Here is a 17730-nt window from a genome sequence, read left to right on the forward strand (position 1 = left end):
TCCTCCAGAACGGCGTCAAGAGACTGGCTCCCGCTGAGACTCCGACGTCGAGGGGGGTGCCAGCCTGGGTGGGAGGCAACACTGGGGCCGCAGGAAGCACCAGAGGCCGCACCGCAGACTTATGGTCAGACGGGGCCATAGTGGGAGGTATGTGCAAGCACCCCCAATATCGACACACATCACTGCATAAGGCTATCCAGCAGTTCAGGGAGCTTAATTGTTTTTTTTTTTTTTTAAATAAAAAAAAAAAAAAATCACTTAGAACTGCTTTAAAAACATCTCAGAGTATCTCTGTCAAGGGGCCAGAATGTAAGTTACTGTCTATACAGGTACACAGAACCTTCCTATAGTCATTGCAGACATTCTAGACTTATAATAAATTATTTAGGGTCTAGCACTTATCTTTCTTCCCGAATAGCAGAAATGAACACCCAACAGGAAGCATGGTCTGAGACAGTGATAGAACTGACTTCAGTAAAAGAACTCAGGATAAATTTAAAGCTTTTCTTGGCACTGGATCAGAAGGTACTGGATTTGAGAGCCGATTTCTTCTTAAATGTTCCTGCTAAATAAAGCTTGAGGGAGTTCAGTACATTTGTTTTTGATCTGGTTCAGGTTAAACAGTTTACTGAGAGAGAACCAAAGTCTAAGGATGAGTAATGTATTAGTATCAGAGAACAAAGCATCTGCAGTTAATGCAATTTATCACTGGCCTTTATGATTTTGATATGAGTCTTCATGGACTTTTCTAGGGGTTCTTTTCCCCTTCTCTTTTTGGCGCAATTCTGATGTAGATGTTATGGTTTTCCATGTATTCTTTTAAAATTTTGGAGAGGCGTATTGCCCCAAGACATTCTCATTATTTCTTCTTTCCAATTTTTGTGGGGTTGGAAAGAAAAAAGATAACAGAAAACCATGGATGTAAGCTTTAAATCTGTTTTCCTCTATGGTAATACTGTACAATTAAAAATGTTGCATTCTTAAGGAAAATACATTACAATACATCAAAAAATAACATCTGATAAAAATATTTTTTCCATTTGAAATTTTGGTACTTACTTATCAAACTTATGGATTTGTTCTTCATTGTATGGAAGCCCTAGAAAGATGAAGTTATAGATATAACTATCTTCAATAAAGCAACTAAGAAATATTAAACAATAATAATAATTTGCAATATTGGTTTAAGCAAAGACATAATGCAAGCATTTAGTTCACTACAGTTTTCTTATTTTAGAATATACACGTTATGGAAGTTTAGTTTCTATAACTACTAATTATTTTATCACAGCCATAAAATAAAAATTATTTACCTGTTAATAACCATACAAAATCAACACTGGACCTGCAATCTGTTAATGTTTCTATTTCATCATTTGTAATCTATAGGAACAAAACAATAAAAAGCCAAAACTTACGGCGTTCTGCTTTATCTTTTTTGAACTGAAGGTAGATGTCCGTTATAGATGACAACAAGACTTGCAGCTTCTCTACACTGTTAGCAGAAGAGCAGAAAAGGGAGATTAACTACACCATCTTCAAGCAGATGTATAATTAGATTTGCCAAGGAAGCTGGATGTGGCTCTGAACATTACAGAGTTTCAAGAGGACTGAAATTTCGCTCATCTCCACCTATCCCCAATGGAATCAAACCCATACCCACCTGTACCCGCTAAGATCCATTCCATCTCCATCCCCACAATTAATCTCCTGCATCCCCACCTGTACCCACAGTAGTAAATACTATTATTTACTTGCTCACAGCGCTCTGTTTCCTCCCAATTCCAACAGCCTCCTGTAATTTTTGGATGGAATTCATTATTCAACCAATGAGCGTTCCAAGTCTCAGTCTGGTGTTCCAGTTGCCTCTGGGCATTCCAAGCCTCATTCTGGCACTCCAACTGCCTCTCTTTATATGTTCCAAGCTTTCTGGTGCTCCAATTGTCTCTCTCAGTGCATTCAAGTCCTCATTCTGGAGTCTCCAGAAATTTTAACTACACTCCCATGGGAATCTCACAGCAGGATTTGCACAATCCCCATTCCCATGCAGTTGTCTACTGTGAATAGCCGAACATGTTAAGGAGCATGTTAATGATGTGATATATTACAGCAAGGGTCGCCCTGTACAAAATGCAGCTGTCTTACTGTTCCCATAGTAACTGGACAATTTGCAGAGAGCAGAAGGGAAGAGGCTGAGAGAATAGAAAGCAGAACAAAGCACAGAAAAGAACAGCTTTTCTGCTTCCTATTCTAGCCCTGCCCCTTCTATCCCGGTAGTATTGCTGCTCTGTTCTACCTCCACTCTTCTGTCTGCAATCAGTAGCACTGAGTTAACCAGGTGATAAACAATTAGATGAAGATGAACAAAAAGGATTTCTCTGTTCTACCATCTAGGAAGGAGGAATTGGACTGGACACTATTCCAGGAACAGAAATTGGGATTCAGTTGATTGAGGGGTGGAGAGTGTCATTTAGTCTATCAGCCCAGAATGAAGTGTGGCAAAGGAATGAACACTGATAGAAAAAGGGGAATAAAAGGCTGAATGCAACTGCTGAATGCTTGGAGGCAATGGGGTATGAGAAATAAAGAGAAAGGGGTTAAATGCTTGGTGGATGAGGGCAGTGCAAGCACGGCTGGCTTAACATTATATTGAGTCCTAGGGAAGCATAAATTTGTTGGCTTCTACCCTAGACTTCCATTTATTTACTTTTCTCACCATTCCAGAGTCGTACTCACTTTCTCCAAGGACAAGTAGGACATCATATCCTCAACATTTGGGTGATTTCGTATGATGTAGCCTACAGTAGAGACACTCCCCAGAGTTCTTTCCTAGAAGCCTTTGGGGACTGCACACCACGCAAGTGTGCACCTTCCCACCTAACATCACTGTGTGGAATCAGGACAGTCTTTCTTCCACAGAGCTGAGAGGATGCTTTAGCCAGCTCTCCATCTTGCAGCATTTTGTGCTTTTCTTCACTGTGAGTTCATCTGGTTTTCTCTTGCACCATTTTGTGCTTTTCTTCACGGCAAGTTCATCTGGTTTTCTCTATGTTCCACAGCTGGTGTTGTCATTCCCTTACAAAGGACTTTAGTTTTCTTGGCATTTTCATAAGTTTCCTTCTTTTTCTGCTGCTCTCCTGGTCCTCTTAGGCCTAGACAGTGGCGTAGGAAGGGGGGGGGGGGTGGTGGGTGCACGCCGCTGGGGGGTGTCGGGGCCTTGCTGGTTCCTTGCGCTCTCTGCCCCGGGGCAGAGAGAGCAGGGAACCAGTGAGGCGCCGACACCCCCCAGCGGCGTGCACTCGGCGGATTGGCTGTCCCGCCTGCCCCTCACCGCCTTCCAGGTATGTTCTCGGGGGGGGGGGGGGGGGGGGGGGTTGCGCTCCGGAGGGGGGAGGATGAGCAGCGGCGACCCGTCCCGGGTGTCAGCTGCCCTCGCAACGCCACTGGGCCTAGATCACCCGATCAGGTACGTTTTCCATTTCTGGTCAAAACTGTGCCATTTGATTTTGCTTCAGCTATTTTTCCTACAATGTCCCACCCAGTTGTTTTAAGAAGTATTCTAGGAGCGGTAGGATCATGTGTCCCTTATGGACACTCAGTTTTGGTGCCTGTCATATCTGGGACACGGTGTTCAAAGCTTTCATCAAGAAGCATTAACAGCCAAAAACAGCAGAGCAAAAACAAACATTTTTGGAACCAAAAAGACCAACCCATCAACTTCAACATTGATTCCTGTGGCTCCCAGAGATGCATCAGACATTGGGGATGCGTCATAGAGTTCTCCCCTTGCCTCCACATTGAGCGTCAAAATGGCCCATTGGCATCAGGCATCCTCCTATCCTGCAAAAAATTGACATCTTGCGTCAGGTAGAAGTCATGAAGCATCAGAATCAGTCCTTGTTGAGGCATGGCATCGAGAGCACTGGGGCGCCAACATCATCAATACCCAAGAAGCGTCCATGCCAAGAGGGGAGCGTCCTCTCCAGAGCACCAAAGCAGACATGCCAGCCTCCATCAAACTGGGACCAGGCCTTTATCAATGCCAGACCTCAAGGGGTGGATCTGGGTCATGCTGCAGGAGTTACAGCACCTTCTCGTCCAAAGTGATGCTGAAGCATTGAGGTATTGTTTTCAGCCCCGAGGGATCCCTTGGAGGTCTCTGCAACTTCTGTCCATCTCTTGTCGATGCCGATGCCTCAAAGGGCTTGTTGTACAGTGTATCAGTGGGAAGCATTCTCAGAGCACAGGAGAACCTCCATCCCTTAGTGCTCCCATTTGGAGCCTGGCCCCCATGCCAGTGGATCGGGGCAGGCACAGACTCACATTTCATCTCAGGAGTATTTTTGAGACTGATTAAGTCTGATCAGGAGCCAGAGGTCCTCTCAGAGGAGTCCCTTGGCATCCCATCAGACCATACTCCATCTCATGAAAGGAGATTATCTCCCCTGGAGATCTTCATAGATTTTGTTTGGGAGTCCATTCTACTTCATTTGGATGTTGAAGATGAGCCCGGAGTCGAGATGTTGGATACCCTTGATTTGAAACCCCCCCTCCACTAATGAAAGCATCCTTAAAGCAGTATAGATGAAGCAGTGGAAGACAAGCCCCCCTCTCTATATAGCCCAATCACAAGGCAGCCGACTATGTACGAGAATGCAGAAGGCTTCCAGATTTAAGAAGCTTCAGCTTTCACATCATTCCATGGTCATCAAATCTGCTCTCAAAAGAGCCAAGAGCTCCCAAGACTCTCTTCTCAGAGCCCACGGGGACGGAGGCTCAGACATTGGAATCTTTTGGGAGGAAGGTGACTCAGAATGCTTTGCTACTGTCCTCCATACATTCTTACCTGCTCTTTATGAGCATGTACTTGCGGAAAGTGCGCAGTATGACAGAATTTGCAGACACTCTACCACCTAGGAAGGCTGCAGAGCTCCGCAAGCTATTAAGAGGAGTACAGAAAGTACATGGCGCAAGATACCTGATGCTTTCAACATGTTGTCCAGGGCCTCCACCATGTGTATCAGGATGTGCAGACATGCATGGCTGCATACCTTGAACCTAGAACCGGCAGTTCAGGAGAAGCTGGTGGACATTCCATGCCAAGGAGATAATCTTTTTGGTGACAAGTTGAAAGAGGTCACCAACCATCTAGAAACATATTGGATACCATCAAGTCATTACCTGAGCCCACTCATTCTACAACCTTCTTGTTCAAGAGGTTCTTGGCCAGAGGGCAATGGACAGCCTACTACTTGCACAGGCAAACACACTCCTCCCTCTCGTCCATCCCAAGCTGCCCAGAGCACCCTCCCTGCCAGAGGCAGCAGAGAGCTCAGAAGGCTCAGTCAGATCCCCAGTCAAAAAAAAAAAGGACGGGCTTCTGACTTGCTTCCAGGAAAGCGTAGCCATAGTAAAAATATCTTTCCCAGGCAGCATGTCGGTAGGAAGGAGGCTGTAGTATTTCTAAGCAAGGTGGTCTATTGTGACAACAGACCTGTGGGTTCTCAAAATAGTCCAGATGGACTACACCCTTCATTGGTGGAAAATCAGATTACGTTCTTGGGTCCAGGAATTATAAAGGAGCACTCTTACCTTTTACAGGCCAGAGTGATTAAATCCATGCCACCAGGGGAAAAGGAAGGGCTTTTACATTCTGGTCCCCAAGATGAGATATTTTGTCCCATACTAGACCTGTTAAAGCAGAAGTTCAGAATGATTTCCCTAGACAGCCTAATTCCTATGATTCAAGAAAATGATTGGCTATGCTCTCTGGTCTTGAAAGATGCCTATTCCCACATTCAGATACATCCCACTCACAGGAGGTATCTCAGATTATGGCAGAGAACACCACTACCAGTGCCATGTATTGCCTTGTATTAACACCCAGAGCGTTCACAAAGTGTCTTGCAGTAGTTGCAGCATCGCTACGTAGACTGGGGGCTCAAGAAGATATCAACAGAAGGAGCTCAAGAATCAATGCAAAGAACTATTTATCTGCTGTAGATACTAGGATTTGTCAAACTACCCCAAGTCCCATCTCCTGCCTGCACAACAACTGGAGTTCATAGGAGTCCTGCTAGACATGTACACAAGTACTGCCGTACTGGGACAGACCAAAGGTCCATCAAGCCCAGCATCCTGTTTCCAACAGTGGACAATCCAGGTCACAAGTACTTTGTAAGATCCAACAGTACAATACATTCTATGCTGCTTATCCTAGAAATAAGCAGTGGATTTTCCTCTAGACCATTTTATTAATGGTCTATGGACTTTTCCATTAGGAAGCCATCCAAACCTGATTTAAACTCCGCTAAGCTAACCGCCTTTACTACATTCTCTGGTAACAAATTCCACAGTTTAATTACACGTTGAGTGAAGAAATCTTTTCTCTAATTTGCTTTAAATTATACTACTTTGTAGCTACATCACATGCCCCCTATTCCTAGTATTTTTGGAAAGAGTAAACAAGCGATTCACGTTCCACTCCACTCATTTTATAGACCTCTATAGTCCCATCTCCTTTATCATTTTTGTTGCCCTTCTCTGGCTCAGACCTGAACTTTTCTTCCAGACCTATGAGTCTCCCTAGCACTGTAAGTTCATCAGAGCCAGCAGGTATCAGCATAGATGTTGAGACTGCTAGGCCACCTAGCCTCATCTGTATACATCATACCCATGGCATGCCTCCATTTAAGACTGGCCCAGTGGACTCTAGATTCTCAGGGAATTTAGCAGATACCATCGCCGTCAGTCCTCCTCTTGCGAGGTCTCATTCTTTGCTGGCGAGAGAGAGCCCCCTGTTAATTTACCAGCACACCCCTGGTGTTACATGAACTGTGGAAGCCATGTGCCCCAGAAGTCTCAACATCTGCCGAGCCGTGACCTGCTGAGACGCTCGAACCATGGACACCAGGGACAGAAGGTTGTCCGCCCTTGCCTCGGGAAGATAAGCTTGAGCTGTCTGAGTGTTCAACAGGGCTCCAATGAATTCCAATTTTTGGACTGGGATGAGATGGGACTTGGGATAATTTATGATGAACCCCAGTAGCTCTAGCACCCGAATAGTCATTCGCATGGACTCCAGAGCACCCTCCTTCGAGGTGCTCTTCACCAACCAATCGTCAAGATAAGGAAACACATGCACTCCCAGTCTGCGTAGCAACGCTGCAACTACAGCTAGGCATTTGGTAAACACTCTGGGCGCAGATGCCAGGCCCCAAAAGGCAGTACACAGTACTGAAAGTGCTGTGTTCCTAGCCAAAATCTAAGATACTTCCTGTGAGCTGGAAGTATCGAGATGTGGGTGTAAACATCCTTTAAGTGCAGAGAGCATAGCTAATCGTTTTCCTGAATCATGGGAAGAAGGGTGCCCAGGGAAACCATCCTGAACTTTTCTCGGACTAGAAATTTCTTCAGGGCCCTTAGGTCTAGGATGGGACGTATCCCCCCTGTTTTCTTTTCCACAAGAAAGTACCTGGAATAGAATCCCAGCCCTTCTTCCCCTGGTGGAACGGGTTCAACCGCTTGGGCCTGTAGAAAGGCGGAGAGTTCCTCTGCAAATACCTGCTTGTGCTGGGAGCTGTAGGACTGAGCTCTCGGTGGGCAATTTGGAGGCTTGGATTCCAGATTGAGGGTGTATCCTAACCGGACAATTTGGTGAAAAAACATTAATCTCCCCCCAACCGGCAAGTCGTCCAGTACAGACACGTTTACTGAGGCTATGCGGAACTGGAGCCAGTCAAAAGCCCGTCCCTTGCTTTTGCTGGGGAGCAGCAGTGGCCTTAGGTGCACGCTGTTGATGAGAACAAGCGAGCTGGGACTGAGCCTGGGCAGGCTGCCGAGAAGCAGAAGTGTACCTACGCCTGGCATAGGAATAGGGAACACCCCTCCTCCCTCCAAAAAACCTCCTAGATGAGGAGGTAGTAGCAGAAGACGCCCGGCGGGAGAGAGAATTCACAGCATCATTGTGCTTCTTCAGCTGGTCAACTAGATCTTCTACTTTCTGACCAAAAAGGTTATTCCCCGGGCAAGGAACATCTGCCATCCGCTGCTGGACTGAATGATCCAGGTCAGAGACACACAGCCATGAGAGTCTGCGCATCACTATACCTTGGGCAGCGATCCTGGTTGCTACATCAAAAGTGTCGAACGTAACCCTGGCCAGGAATTTTCGACACGCCTTCTGCTGCCTGACCACCTGGTGAAAAGGCTCAGCCTGTTCCGGAGGGAGTGCATCAACCAAGTTAGACAGTTGCCTCACCGAGTTCCGCAAGTGGGTGCTCGTGAATAACTGGTATGTTTGGATTTGGCAGCGAGCATAGCGGCCTGATACGCCTTTCTCCCAAAAGAGTCCAAGGTTCTAGATTTTCTGCATGGGGGCGCTGCGGCATAGTCCCTAGTACTCTTGGCTCTTTTGAGAGCGGAGTCCACCACCATGGAATTGTGAGGTAGCTGAGACCCCATCAATCCAGGCTCCCCATGGATCCGATATTGGGATTCAGCCTTTTTCGGGATCACAGGATTAGACAGAGGGAACGACCAGTTTTGCATAAGGACTTCCTTCAATACATTATGCAAAGGAGCCGTTGCAGCCTCTCTAGGTGGAGAAGGATAATCCAGGACCTCAAGCATCTCAGCCCTGGGTTCATCCTCAACCTCCATAGAGAAGGGAATAGCCGCAGCCATTTCCCGGACAAAGGAGGTGAAAGATAAGACACTCCGGTGGAGAAAGTCTCCTTTCTAGTGGAGGGGAAGCTTCAGAGGGAATCCCATAGGACTCATCCAAAGAAAAGTACCTGGGATCCTCCTCTTCCTCCCAAGAATGCTCATCTTCAGTATTGGACAAGACATCCCTCAGAGCAGACCGAAACTGAGTCTGCCTTGACGCCGAGGAACAATGCCTTCAATGGCGGTGCCAAAAAGTTGACCCCCGCCTGGACTCTGGTGAAGCTTCCTCCACTGACATCAGAGAGACGACCTGGGTGGCAGCTGAACCGATGCTGCAGGCGGCACCGAGGTCGGAGACCTCACCACAGATGAAGGGCCAGATGCTGCTGCAGCAGACGGTATGGAAGGCGCAAGCACCCCTGACACCGAAGCAGACTGGCGCAGCAACCCTTCCAGAAGCTCTGGAAGCAGGGCCCTGATGTGCTCGTCGAGAGCCGCCATCGGATAAGGCTGCGGGGTCGGTAAAGGAGCCGGTGGCAGAACTTGTCGAGGTTCGGGAGCAGGTACCAGGCTACTAGACCGACGCATCGGCACCTCCTGAATAGAGGGAGAGCGATCCTCTTGGCGCCAACGCTTCTCGGGTGCCGAATTCCTCACCGCTCTGGAGCTCCTGGCACTGTGTGTCGAAGGAGAACGATGCCTTCGCTCGATGCCCGTCATCGGGACTCCTCGGTACCGATGAGGAAGACATGGAATCCTCACGTCTCCTTGGAATCCTCACGTCTCCTCGGGGCCGGGGCCAACGAAGGTCGGTCCTGGGGGGCCTACATAACAGGAGGCCTCGAGACAGGTGGCGACCCACTCATTCCCTCACTGCTCCCAGCACGTGTTGATCGTTCCGCAGCCATTACCTTCGCTCCCAACGTCGATGCCGCCAACCTCGGTACCGATGTCGAAGGACCAGACTGAGCCCCAAAAAGCTTCTCTCGTTGGACATCATCGCCTGAGCATGGCAACATAAATCGAGAGCTCCAGTACAGCAGTGATAAATAAGCAACTTTTCCCCTGATCTCCGTCACACTTTCAATCAGTGTGTACAGAAGTCTATGACCCTCAAGACAGGAGACCACATGGCCAATATGGTGACTGAGCAATGCAATTCAGAGGAGGAAGCAGCAGCAAGTGTGTGGGGGCATATGGAGAAATATTTCAAAGCAAGAGGTGGTAAGCTGGTTCAAAGATTTAAAGGCAGAAATGCAATGCATGAGAGGAGAACTGCAAAATGCTCTGGCTGAGATTTGCCGTGATGTGCATGAGTTGGGGACCTGAGTGGATACCATGGAGGACAGGGAGGATGGTGTGGAGTGGAGGCTTGCGACGCAAGAGAAATCAGAAACCCAGATGCAACAGGAGCACAGGGAGGTTATGGATTTGCTAGAGGATTTGGAAAATAGACGCAGACGGCATAACCTTCGGTTTCAAGGTGTTCCAGAGTTGGAAAAAAATTGAGATTGCGAGCAAACGGTTAAGGCCACTTGCAGATTTCTACTACAGCTGGAGAATCAAAGTGCTGCCACCGCAGATGACCTCTCAATTAAACTGGATCGAGTACATTGGAGTGTGGGGCCCCGTAAAGATTTTGCCCCGTGGGACATTTTGGTCTGTTTCCAGGATTACACTATAAAGGAAGAGGTCTTGAGAAAGGCGAGAGCGCGGAAAGACTTAATTTGGGATAATTGTAAAATTTCTATATATCAAGACCTGGCCAGGGCGACTTTGCAACATCGCCGGGAATTAGGGCCAGTCACCCGCTATTTGAGATTGAAGAATCATAGATATTGATGGTTGTTTCCCTTTGGCCTTTTATTTACTGTGGAAGATCGATCGCAGAGGGTGACTATATACAATGAAGCCTGGAAAAGTTTGTTGGAGTTGGGCCATAGAGATCTACTGGAGAGGGAGGAGCAGTGAGGGGGAGGGGAGAAATCACCCCACCATGTGTTGAGTGTTGGTCATGGCTGGCACAAGGTCTCAGGAAAATGTCATTGCTCTATACAGAGAGAGACTTGAGCTGCTTGCCATTTATTTGGGACAATTCTTTTTCATTGCAGTATCAGTAGGCTTGGTGTGACTGGTTGAATGCATGTAAGAGTTGTTGGTATGCTGGAGACCAGGGAAAAGTACTTTTTACCTTTTATATGGGTTAGCACCTGCTCAGGGGCGGGAGGGATCTTCTTAGTGGGAGGGAGCTGGCAGGGGTGTTTCAAGGCCAGCAGTATGACAAGAGGGTGGGGGAAAGGAGAGATGCATGGGGGGGGGGGGGGACCAGTTGTGGGTTTGGAGGAAGGTGCTGGGACCAGAAATATGGGATTAAGGTAGGGTCATGGAATGTGAATAGGTAACATGATGGGAGGAAGAGGAGTATAGCATTTCAGGAGTTGCAGAGTATGCGCTGGGATATTATCTTTCTCCAGGAGACTCAAGAGCTAGGGATGGTCATTTGCTTCAGAAAAGGTCCTTCACAACTTGTGGGACTCACTCTTGTGAGGGGGATGCTAAAAAAAGGGGGGGGGGGGGTAGCCATTCTTTATAGGACTACTTGTCCCCTGGTGGTGGAAGATAATTATAAGGACGCTGTGAGGAGATGTCTAGCTCTGTATCGTAAATTAGATGGGGTCTCACTTATATTGATTAATATTTATGCTCCAAACTATTTTATAGCTCTCTCCTAACAACTTTACAATCCTTTCTATGGGGTAGTGTGATTCTGGGAGGAGACAAACAGCACTGGATGGAATCTGGGACAATTCTTGGGGCAGTGGTGAAAACAATAAAAGGCATAGAAGGGCTTTACTAAACTTTGCAGAGGGTCTGGATTTATTAGATGTGTGGCGACTGTATCATCCCCTCCACCAAGAGTTAAACACATTACTCTCACTCAACTGGAACCTATACTATTATAGATCTGAATTGGTGTCAGAGGAAACTTTGGGATCAGATACGTGATGCAGAGATAGAGCCGATGAATATCTCAGATCATTCTTGTGTGGGTAGATTTCTGCCTGGAGGGGTATTCTACCCATAGTGGTTTTGGAGGCTTAATGAGAATCTTTTGGGAGATCATCAGCTTTGTGCTGACTTAAAACAGCTTATACATAATTATCTTCAAGATAAGGATAATGGGATGGTGTCAGATGGCATACTGTGGGATGCCCTTAAGGCAGTGGTTAGGGGGCATTCAGTGAAGTGGGGTGGCTCGAAGGAAAAAGGATAGGGCACAGAGACATTTACAATTAAGGGAACCTTTGCTGCGATCGAAACAGAGGCATCAAGACTGCTCCGACTGATAAAATTTGGAGAGAACTGAATTCGGTCCGGGCAGAGTTGGGGCATTGGCAAGTAGAGCAGGTCGATTTCATGGTCGGTGTTTACGACATACATTTTGAAAATGGTAATAAAGTCTGAAACTCAACTGGCTAGACTATTAAGGAACTGTAGGATATAATCCTTGAAACAAAAGATCAGAAATCCGGGTGGGCAATTTAGATGCTGCTATCCGGGAGCAGTTTTATGACTTTTTAAAAAGACTTTATATACTGAGAAAGGTCTTGCACAGAGGAGGCTTTCAATACCTATATGGAAGATTTTGAGCTCCCGAGGGTTTCCGAGGAGAGAGAGAAAGAGTCTCAATGCTCCTTTTCAGCTGAAAAAAGTAACGATTAAGGATTTAAAGATAAGGAAATATCCTGGGTTGGATGGTCTCAGTGCCAAATTCTATAAGACCTTTAGGGTGGAGGTAGGAGGTTTTCTAACATGGGTGGGTAATGGTCTAGTACAGGGGGAGGTTTCACCGCCTAGTATGTGTGATGCGGGTATAACAGTCCTTTTGAAGCCGGGGAAAGATCTGGCTTGTATCAGCCAATATCTTTGCTAAATATAGACGTTAAGCTTTTGGTGAAGGTGTTTGCGGTCCGGCTGCCCAAAGTGCTGCCATGCTTGATACACCAGGATCAAGCGGGCTTTGTCCCCATGAGACAGGTTGGGGATAATATCTGCTGTACACTTCATATAATCTGGGAGGCTCAGCGGATCCATGCAGAGAAGGTGTTTGATCGGGTCCGCTGGGCATTCTTATGGCAAATGTTAGAGAGGGTGAGTCTGGTGGACAATATTTGTACATGGATTCAAAGTTTTATTTTAAGCCCAAGGCTCAAGTGAGGGTGAATGGAGGTTACTCAGAATCGTTTGACATCATGTGTGATACCAGGAAGGGATGTCTGCTCCCTCTTTTATTATTCACACTGTCTATTGAGCCTTTAGCACAGCGGATTAGAGACAATCTACACCTACGGGGCTTCCAGCTGGGTGCAAGATGTCCGTATACGTTGCCATTATTTGCTGATATTTTACTATATGTTGGTAGCCCACACCTAACATTACCAGTGATACTGCAGGAATTAGAGGACTATGGGAATAGGGCAGGCTTTAAAGTGAACTTAGACAAAACAAGAGATTTGGGGGGTTACATTAGAGGATAAAGAATTCCTTTGGAGTACGGAGGATCCCCAGTCCCTCTTTGAGACACTTACTGGAGGTATGTAAGAGGGTAAACAGGAATCTGGAGATAGTGAACCGGAGTTCATCTCTGGCTCTGTTTAGTTATGAACCACGATTCCAGGCAGGGCAAGATAACAGGGTGTTTTCTAGGTGGGAAGAGAAGGGTTTAATGTGTTTTCGTCAGTTATTGGATGTGGAGGAACCTGTTCCATTCCCAGATTTGAAAAATACTTATGGGTTAGCTGATGGGGCTGTTTTTGATAATCTTCAAGCCAAACATTATATACAGGGTCAGGGGTAGCTTTAGGCGGACCCTGATGAGATAATATTTTGAAAACTTATAGCGAGGTATGACCAAATAGCCGCGGCCACTTTCCTCATTTTACAGATTCTTTCAGGGATGGTCCTTTAAAATGTTTTGGTTTATGGACCAGTGGGGTCAGGATTTAAGCCTGGAACTTTCTCAGAGTGACTAGAAGCAGGTGTTTAGAGAAGTAGAAAAATCATATATTTGTGCATTAAGGAAAATGCATATAAAGTAATCATTCATTGGTATTATACCCCTGTGTGAAATTAAAAGCTATGTTTCCCATTACTGTGACAGACATCTGTTGGTGGTGTATGCAAGTTAAGGGTACATTTTATCATATCTGGTGGGACTGTGAACTTATATAACAATATTGGTCTTGAGTGGTGCAGGGAATGACCTAAATCATGGGTACATCTTTCCCACTCACACCCCAAGCTTACCTACTAGGACTGAACAATACAGCAGGCCATCACTGGCAGGTTAAATTTAAAAGACTTTCTTTGGCAGCAGCTAAATGTGTTATTGCAGCGTTTTATAAAAAAAAACATCCGGGCCTACTGAACTGGATTGGCTGATAAAGATGGCTTATCTTAGAGACTTGGCCATTCTGACTGATCGGCTTAAGGGATGCTATGACCCTACATTGGAGGAGTGGACAAACTTGGCTTTGTTGTTCCCAGCACCACATGTGATTGATTAGAGAGGGGGGAGGGGGATGAGAGGGAGGAGTGTGGGTGTGGGGGGGTAGGGAGGAGGGATTATAGGGGAGGACTGGCGATCTTGTTGGAACGGGGGGTGAGTTGGTGGAGTTTGGGGGGGTGGAGGATTGGGGTGGGTTCATTTATTTTTAATGTTGTGATGTGCTCTATTTTGACTGTTTTGTTATACAAATTTTACAATAAAAAATTTATAGGTTAAAAAAAAAAGGGGGGGGGGATCAAGAAACTTAGAAACGGTGATGGGAGGGCTCAAAGATGGTATATAAGAGAAGGATAATAGTCCCCATGTGAAGCAGAGCAGAATACAACAGTGAGGCTAAAAACCACAAAGACAACAAGTCTAATGCAGAACCAAAGAAACTTTAATGTTTGAATAGTATCAACCAGCATCCATGGCACAACAAATGATGACAACATGGCCGTGTTTCAGCAAACAATGCCTGCGTCAGGAGTCATATGATTCCAAGGAAAGTATCACTGGCAAAACACCAGGTGGAGATCAAAATGAAAAGTCTTGGTTAGCTCGGAGTGGAGGAGTAGCCTAGTGGTTAGTGCAGCGGACTTTGACCCTGGAGAACTGGGTTTGATTCCCACCGCAGCTCCTTGCAACTCTGGGCAACTCACTTAACCCTCCATTGTCCTAGGTACAAATAAGTACCTGTATATACTATGTAAACCACTTTGAATGTAATTGCAAAAACCACAGAAAGGAAATATATCAAGTCCCATGTCCCCTTCCCCTTTGTAAATAACTGCATCAGAGAAATGTCCTCTTCTCTCAGAGCTTCTCAGAAAGGGTTCAAAGAGGTGAGGAAGAGACAGTGAGGGGGAGGTGAGTATGTACATGTGTATTAGTGTTAACAGGGAGAGTGAGAAAATGAGACCAGAGGTCTGATAAGGTGGAGAGGTAAGGGATAGTCAGAGACAGTAACTGAGAATGGGGAACTATTTGAAAAAGAGAGAAGGTAATGGAGGGTGGGTATGAGAGAGCCAGGAGTGATGACAAAGTATGTGTGACCATCTCTGAAAAAAGGTAACTAGTCAAAACCAAAATGTTGATAATGGCTGATCTTTCATCTCATGGGTCCATGAACAGTCTGCAAAATTTACATGTTTGAACTTCAGTAACTCATAAATGGATGAGGCTTGAACAATTGTATTACAAATTGTTTGCTCTAACAGAATTCATTAAAACTTTTTTTTTTTTGTTCTGATGACTTGAGTCACCTTTTCCCTTTCCACATATTTAGGGGAGGGAGGCAGGACAAAACAGTGGTATGAAAGCAAGAAAAAGAGGGAGTAGGGGCAGAGGTGGTGTGAGAAAAAGAAAGGGACTGTGGGAAAAAGAGGGGACAGGGAGCATAGTGGTGCTAGGCAGCGGGTGGGGAGAGGAGAATGGATTGATCTTAATTACTTGTCTTTTCTAAATCCAAGCTGAAGGTGAGTTGCAATTCAGTTACTGTAGTTATTGCCAAGGGGGCTTTCAATCAAAGTTGTGCTTGAGGTAATGGAGAGTGAAGTGACTTGACAAGGACTGTCAGTGGATGAAGTGGTATTTAAACCCTGGCTTCCCTGATTCTGCTACTCTAAATACTAGTTTAACATATGGAGCGGAATAGGTGCTATTATGCTGGGTTGCTGACAGTGCAAGTAAGCATGGGGAGATCAAGAGGCAAAGAGTGCAACAGACTGAGTGGAATGATTAAGAAAATGAGCATGATACAACAATAGAAGACAGGGGAGGGAAGGAAGAGAGAGCAAGAAAGAGGGGATGCCACGGTGGAGACAGGAGAGGGAGGGAAAGATGATGAAAATGTAGGAGGAACAGAGCAAGAGTGAGAAAGAGAGAGAAAATGCAACAGACTGAGTGCGAAGATTAAGAAAGCAACAACAATAAAAAGAAGGACAGAGGACCGATCTCCGCAGATAAAAGATGGCAAAACAAGCGGTGATGACCCAGGAAGAGAATGGAGACTCAGGAATTCCACCATCATTTGACTAGCTTTGCTGGAGTATCCAAAGATAACCAGAATCCATTGTATTTGATAACCCAGAGTCGCCTAAAGATTTCTTTGTATACTCCAATAAAGCCATTCAGACCATGTTGGAACTCCCAAGTCTCAGTTCTCTTCCTATGTCATTACCGCTTGCTGTGTTACAGGATTAAGAAATCAAGTGTGACAACAGTTGGAGATAGGACACAAAAAGAGAGGGGTGCCAGGCTGGTGAGGCGAGGTGGTGGTGCCAGGTGAGCGAAAATGTGTGGACAGGGACAGAGAAAACAAGTGAGCATGGGGAGATCAAGATAGAGTGTAATAGACTGAATGGGAAGAATAAGAAAGCAAGCATGACACAACAGTAGGAGATACGGTGGATTGGGAGACAGGCCAAGGAGACTGGTGAGAACGGGAGGGGAGGACAGAGTGAGTGAAATGGCGTGAGGGGATAGAGAGCAAGACTGATGAGGACATGGCAAAGGACTGAGAAAGAGCATGTAATACTGTAGGGCAGTGTTTCCCCAAGTCTGGTCTTGGAGTACCCCTTGCCAGTCAGGTTTTCAGGATATCCACAATGAATATGTATGAAAGAGATTTGCATATAATGGAGGCAGTATATATAGAAATCAAGTTCATGCATATTCATTGGGGATATCCGGAAAACCTGACTGGCAGGGGGTACTCCAGGACTGGACTTGGGAAATACTGCTGTTGGAGACAGGTTCAGAAAGACACAGTGGGAACTTGATGGTGAGATTGAGAGAATGAGCTGTGGAGACAGAGAGAGAAAGGCTGGTATGGGGGGGTGGGCAGAGGGTGGTTGGAGCAGGATAATGGAACTGTTTGACAAAGAAAGACTGGTGGAGAAAAGGATGGGCTGAGAACTGAGAGAAAAGTAGAAAGAACAAGACTGATTGGAACAGGTCTGGGTGCCGGATGGAGGATTGAGAGATTCTGGTGGGGAATTGGGAGGGGGGGGGGCACAAATAGAAAGAGAAGGAACTGAGACTCTAGTAGAAAGACAGTGGGAGGATTTAGAGAGAAAGAGAGGAACTGGTGGGGATATAGGAGGAGAAGTTCTCAATGGGGAGTGCCCTTCCAGTCTCTTTGGTACCATGTATTCTGATTCTTTGACGTTTACTTGGGCAGTACTGTGGGAGAGCAATAAAGTACCTAGCAAGCTTCCTTCAAATTATAGACCTGTTGCATCTATTCCCCGCTTTTTGCTATGCTAATGGAGGGTATAGTAATATCTGGAATATCACAACATGTTGCACACTTCTCAATCAGGTTTTAGACCACATTTGAGCACAAAAACTCAAGTGGGCTCTTTGATGGCTAATATTCGCTTATTGCTTAAAGAGGTTTAAAAAAATACTGATTTTACAATTTGATGTATCTTGTGCCTTTGACTTAGTGGATCATGACATTCTTTTGCAAATTCTGGAGAATATTCAGATATCAGGTCATGTATACAATT

General features: G+C 45.9%; 1 protein-coding gene across 1 annotated transcript in view; it reads right to left on the reverse strand.

The window, feature by feature from the left end:
* The window catches only part of TBK1 (TANK binding kinase 1), a 485047-nt gene that overhangs the window by 23432 nt on the left and 443885 nt on the right, over positions 1–17730 (reverse strand). Inside the window, 2 exon segments of the mRNA XM_030217198.1 lie at positions 1060–1099; positions 1419–1495. Coding sequence (XP_030073058.1) covers positions 1060–1099; positions 1419–1495 — 117 coding nt within the window.

Source organism: Microcaecilia unicolor, chromosome 10 (assembly GCF_901765095.1).
Source record: "Microcaecilia unicolor chromosome 10, aMicUni1.1, whole genome shotgun sequence".
Taxonomy (NCBI): Eukaryota; Metazoa; Chordata; class Amphibia; order Gymnophiona; family Siphonopidae; genus Microcaecilia; species Microcaecilia unicolor.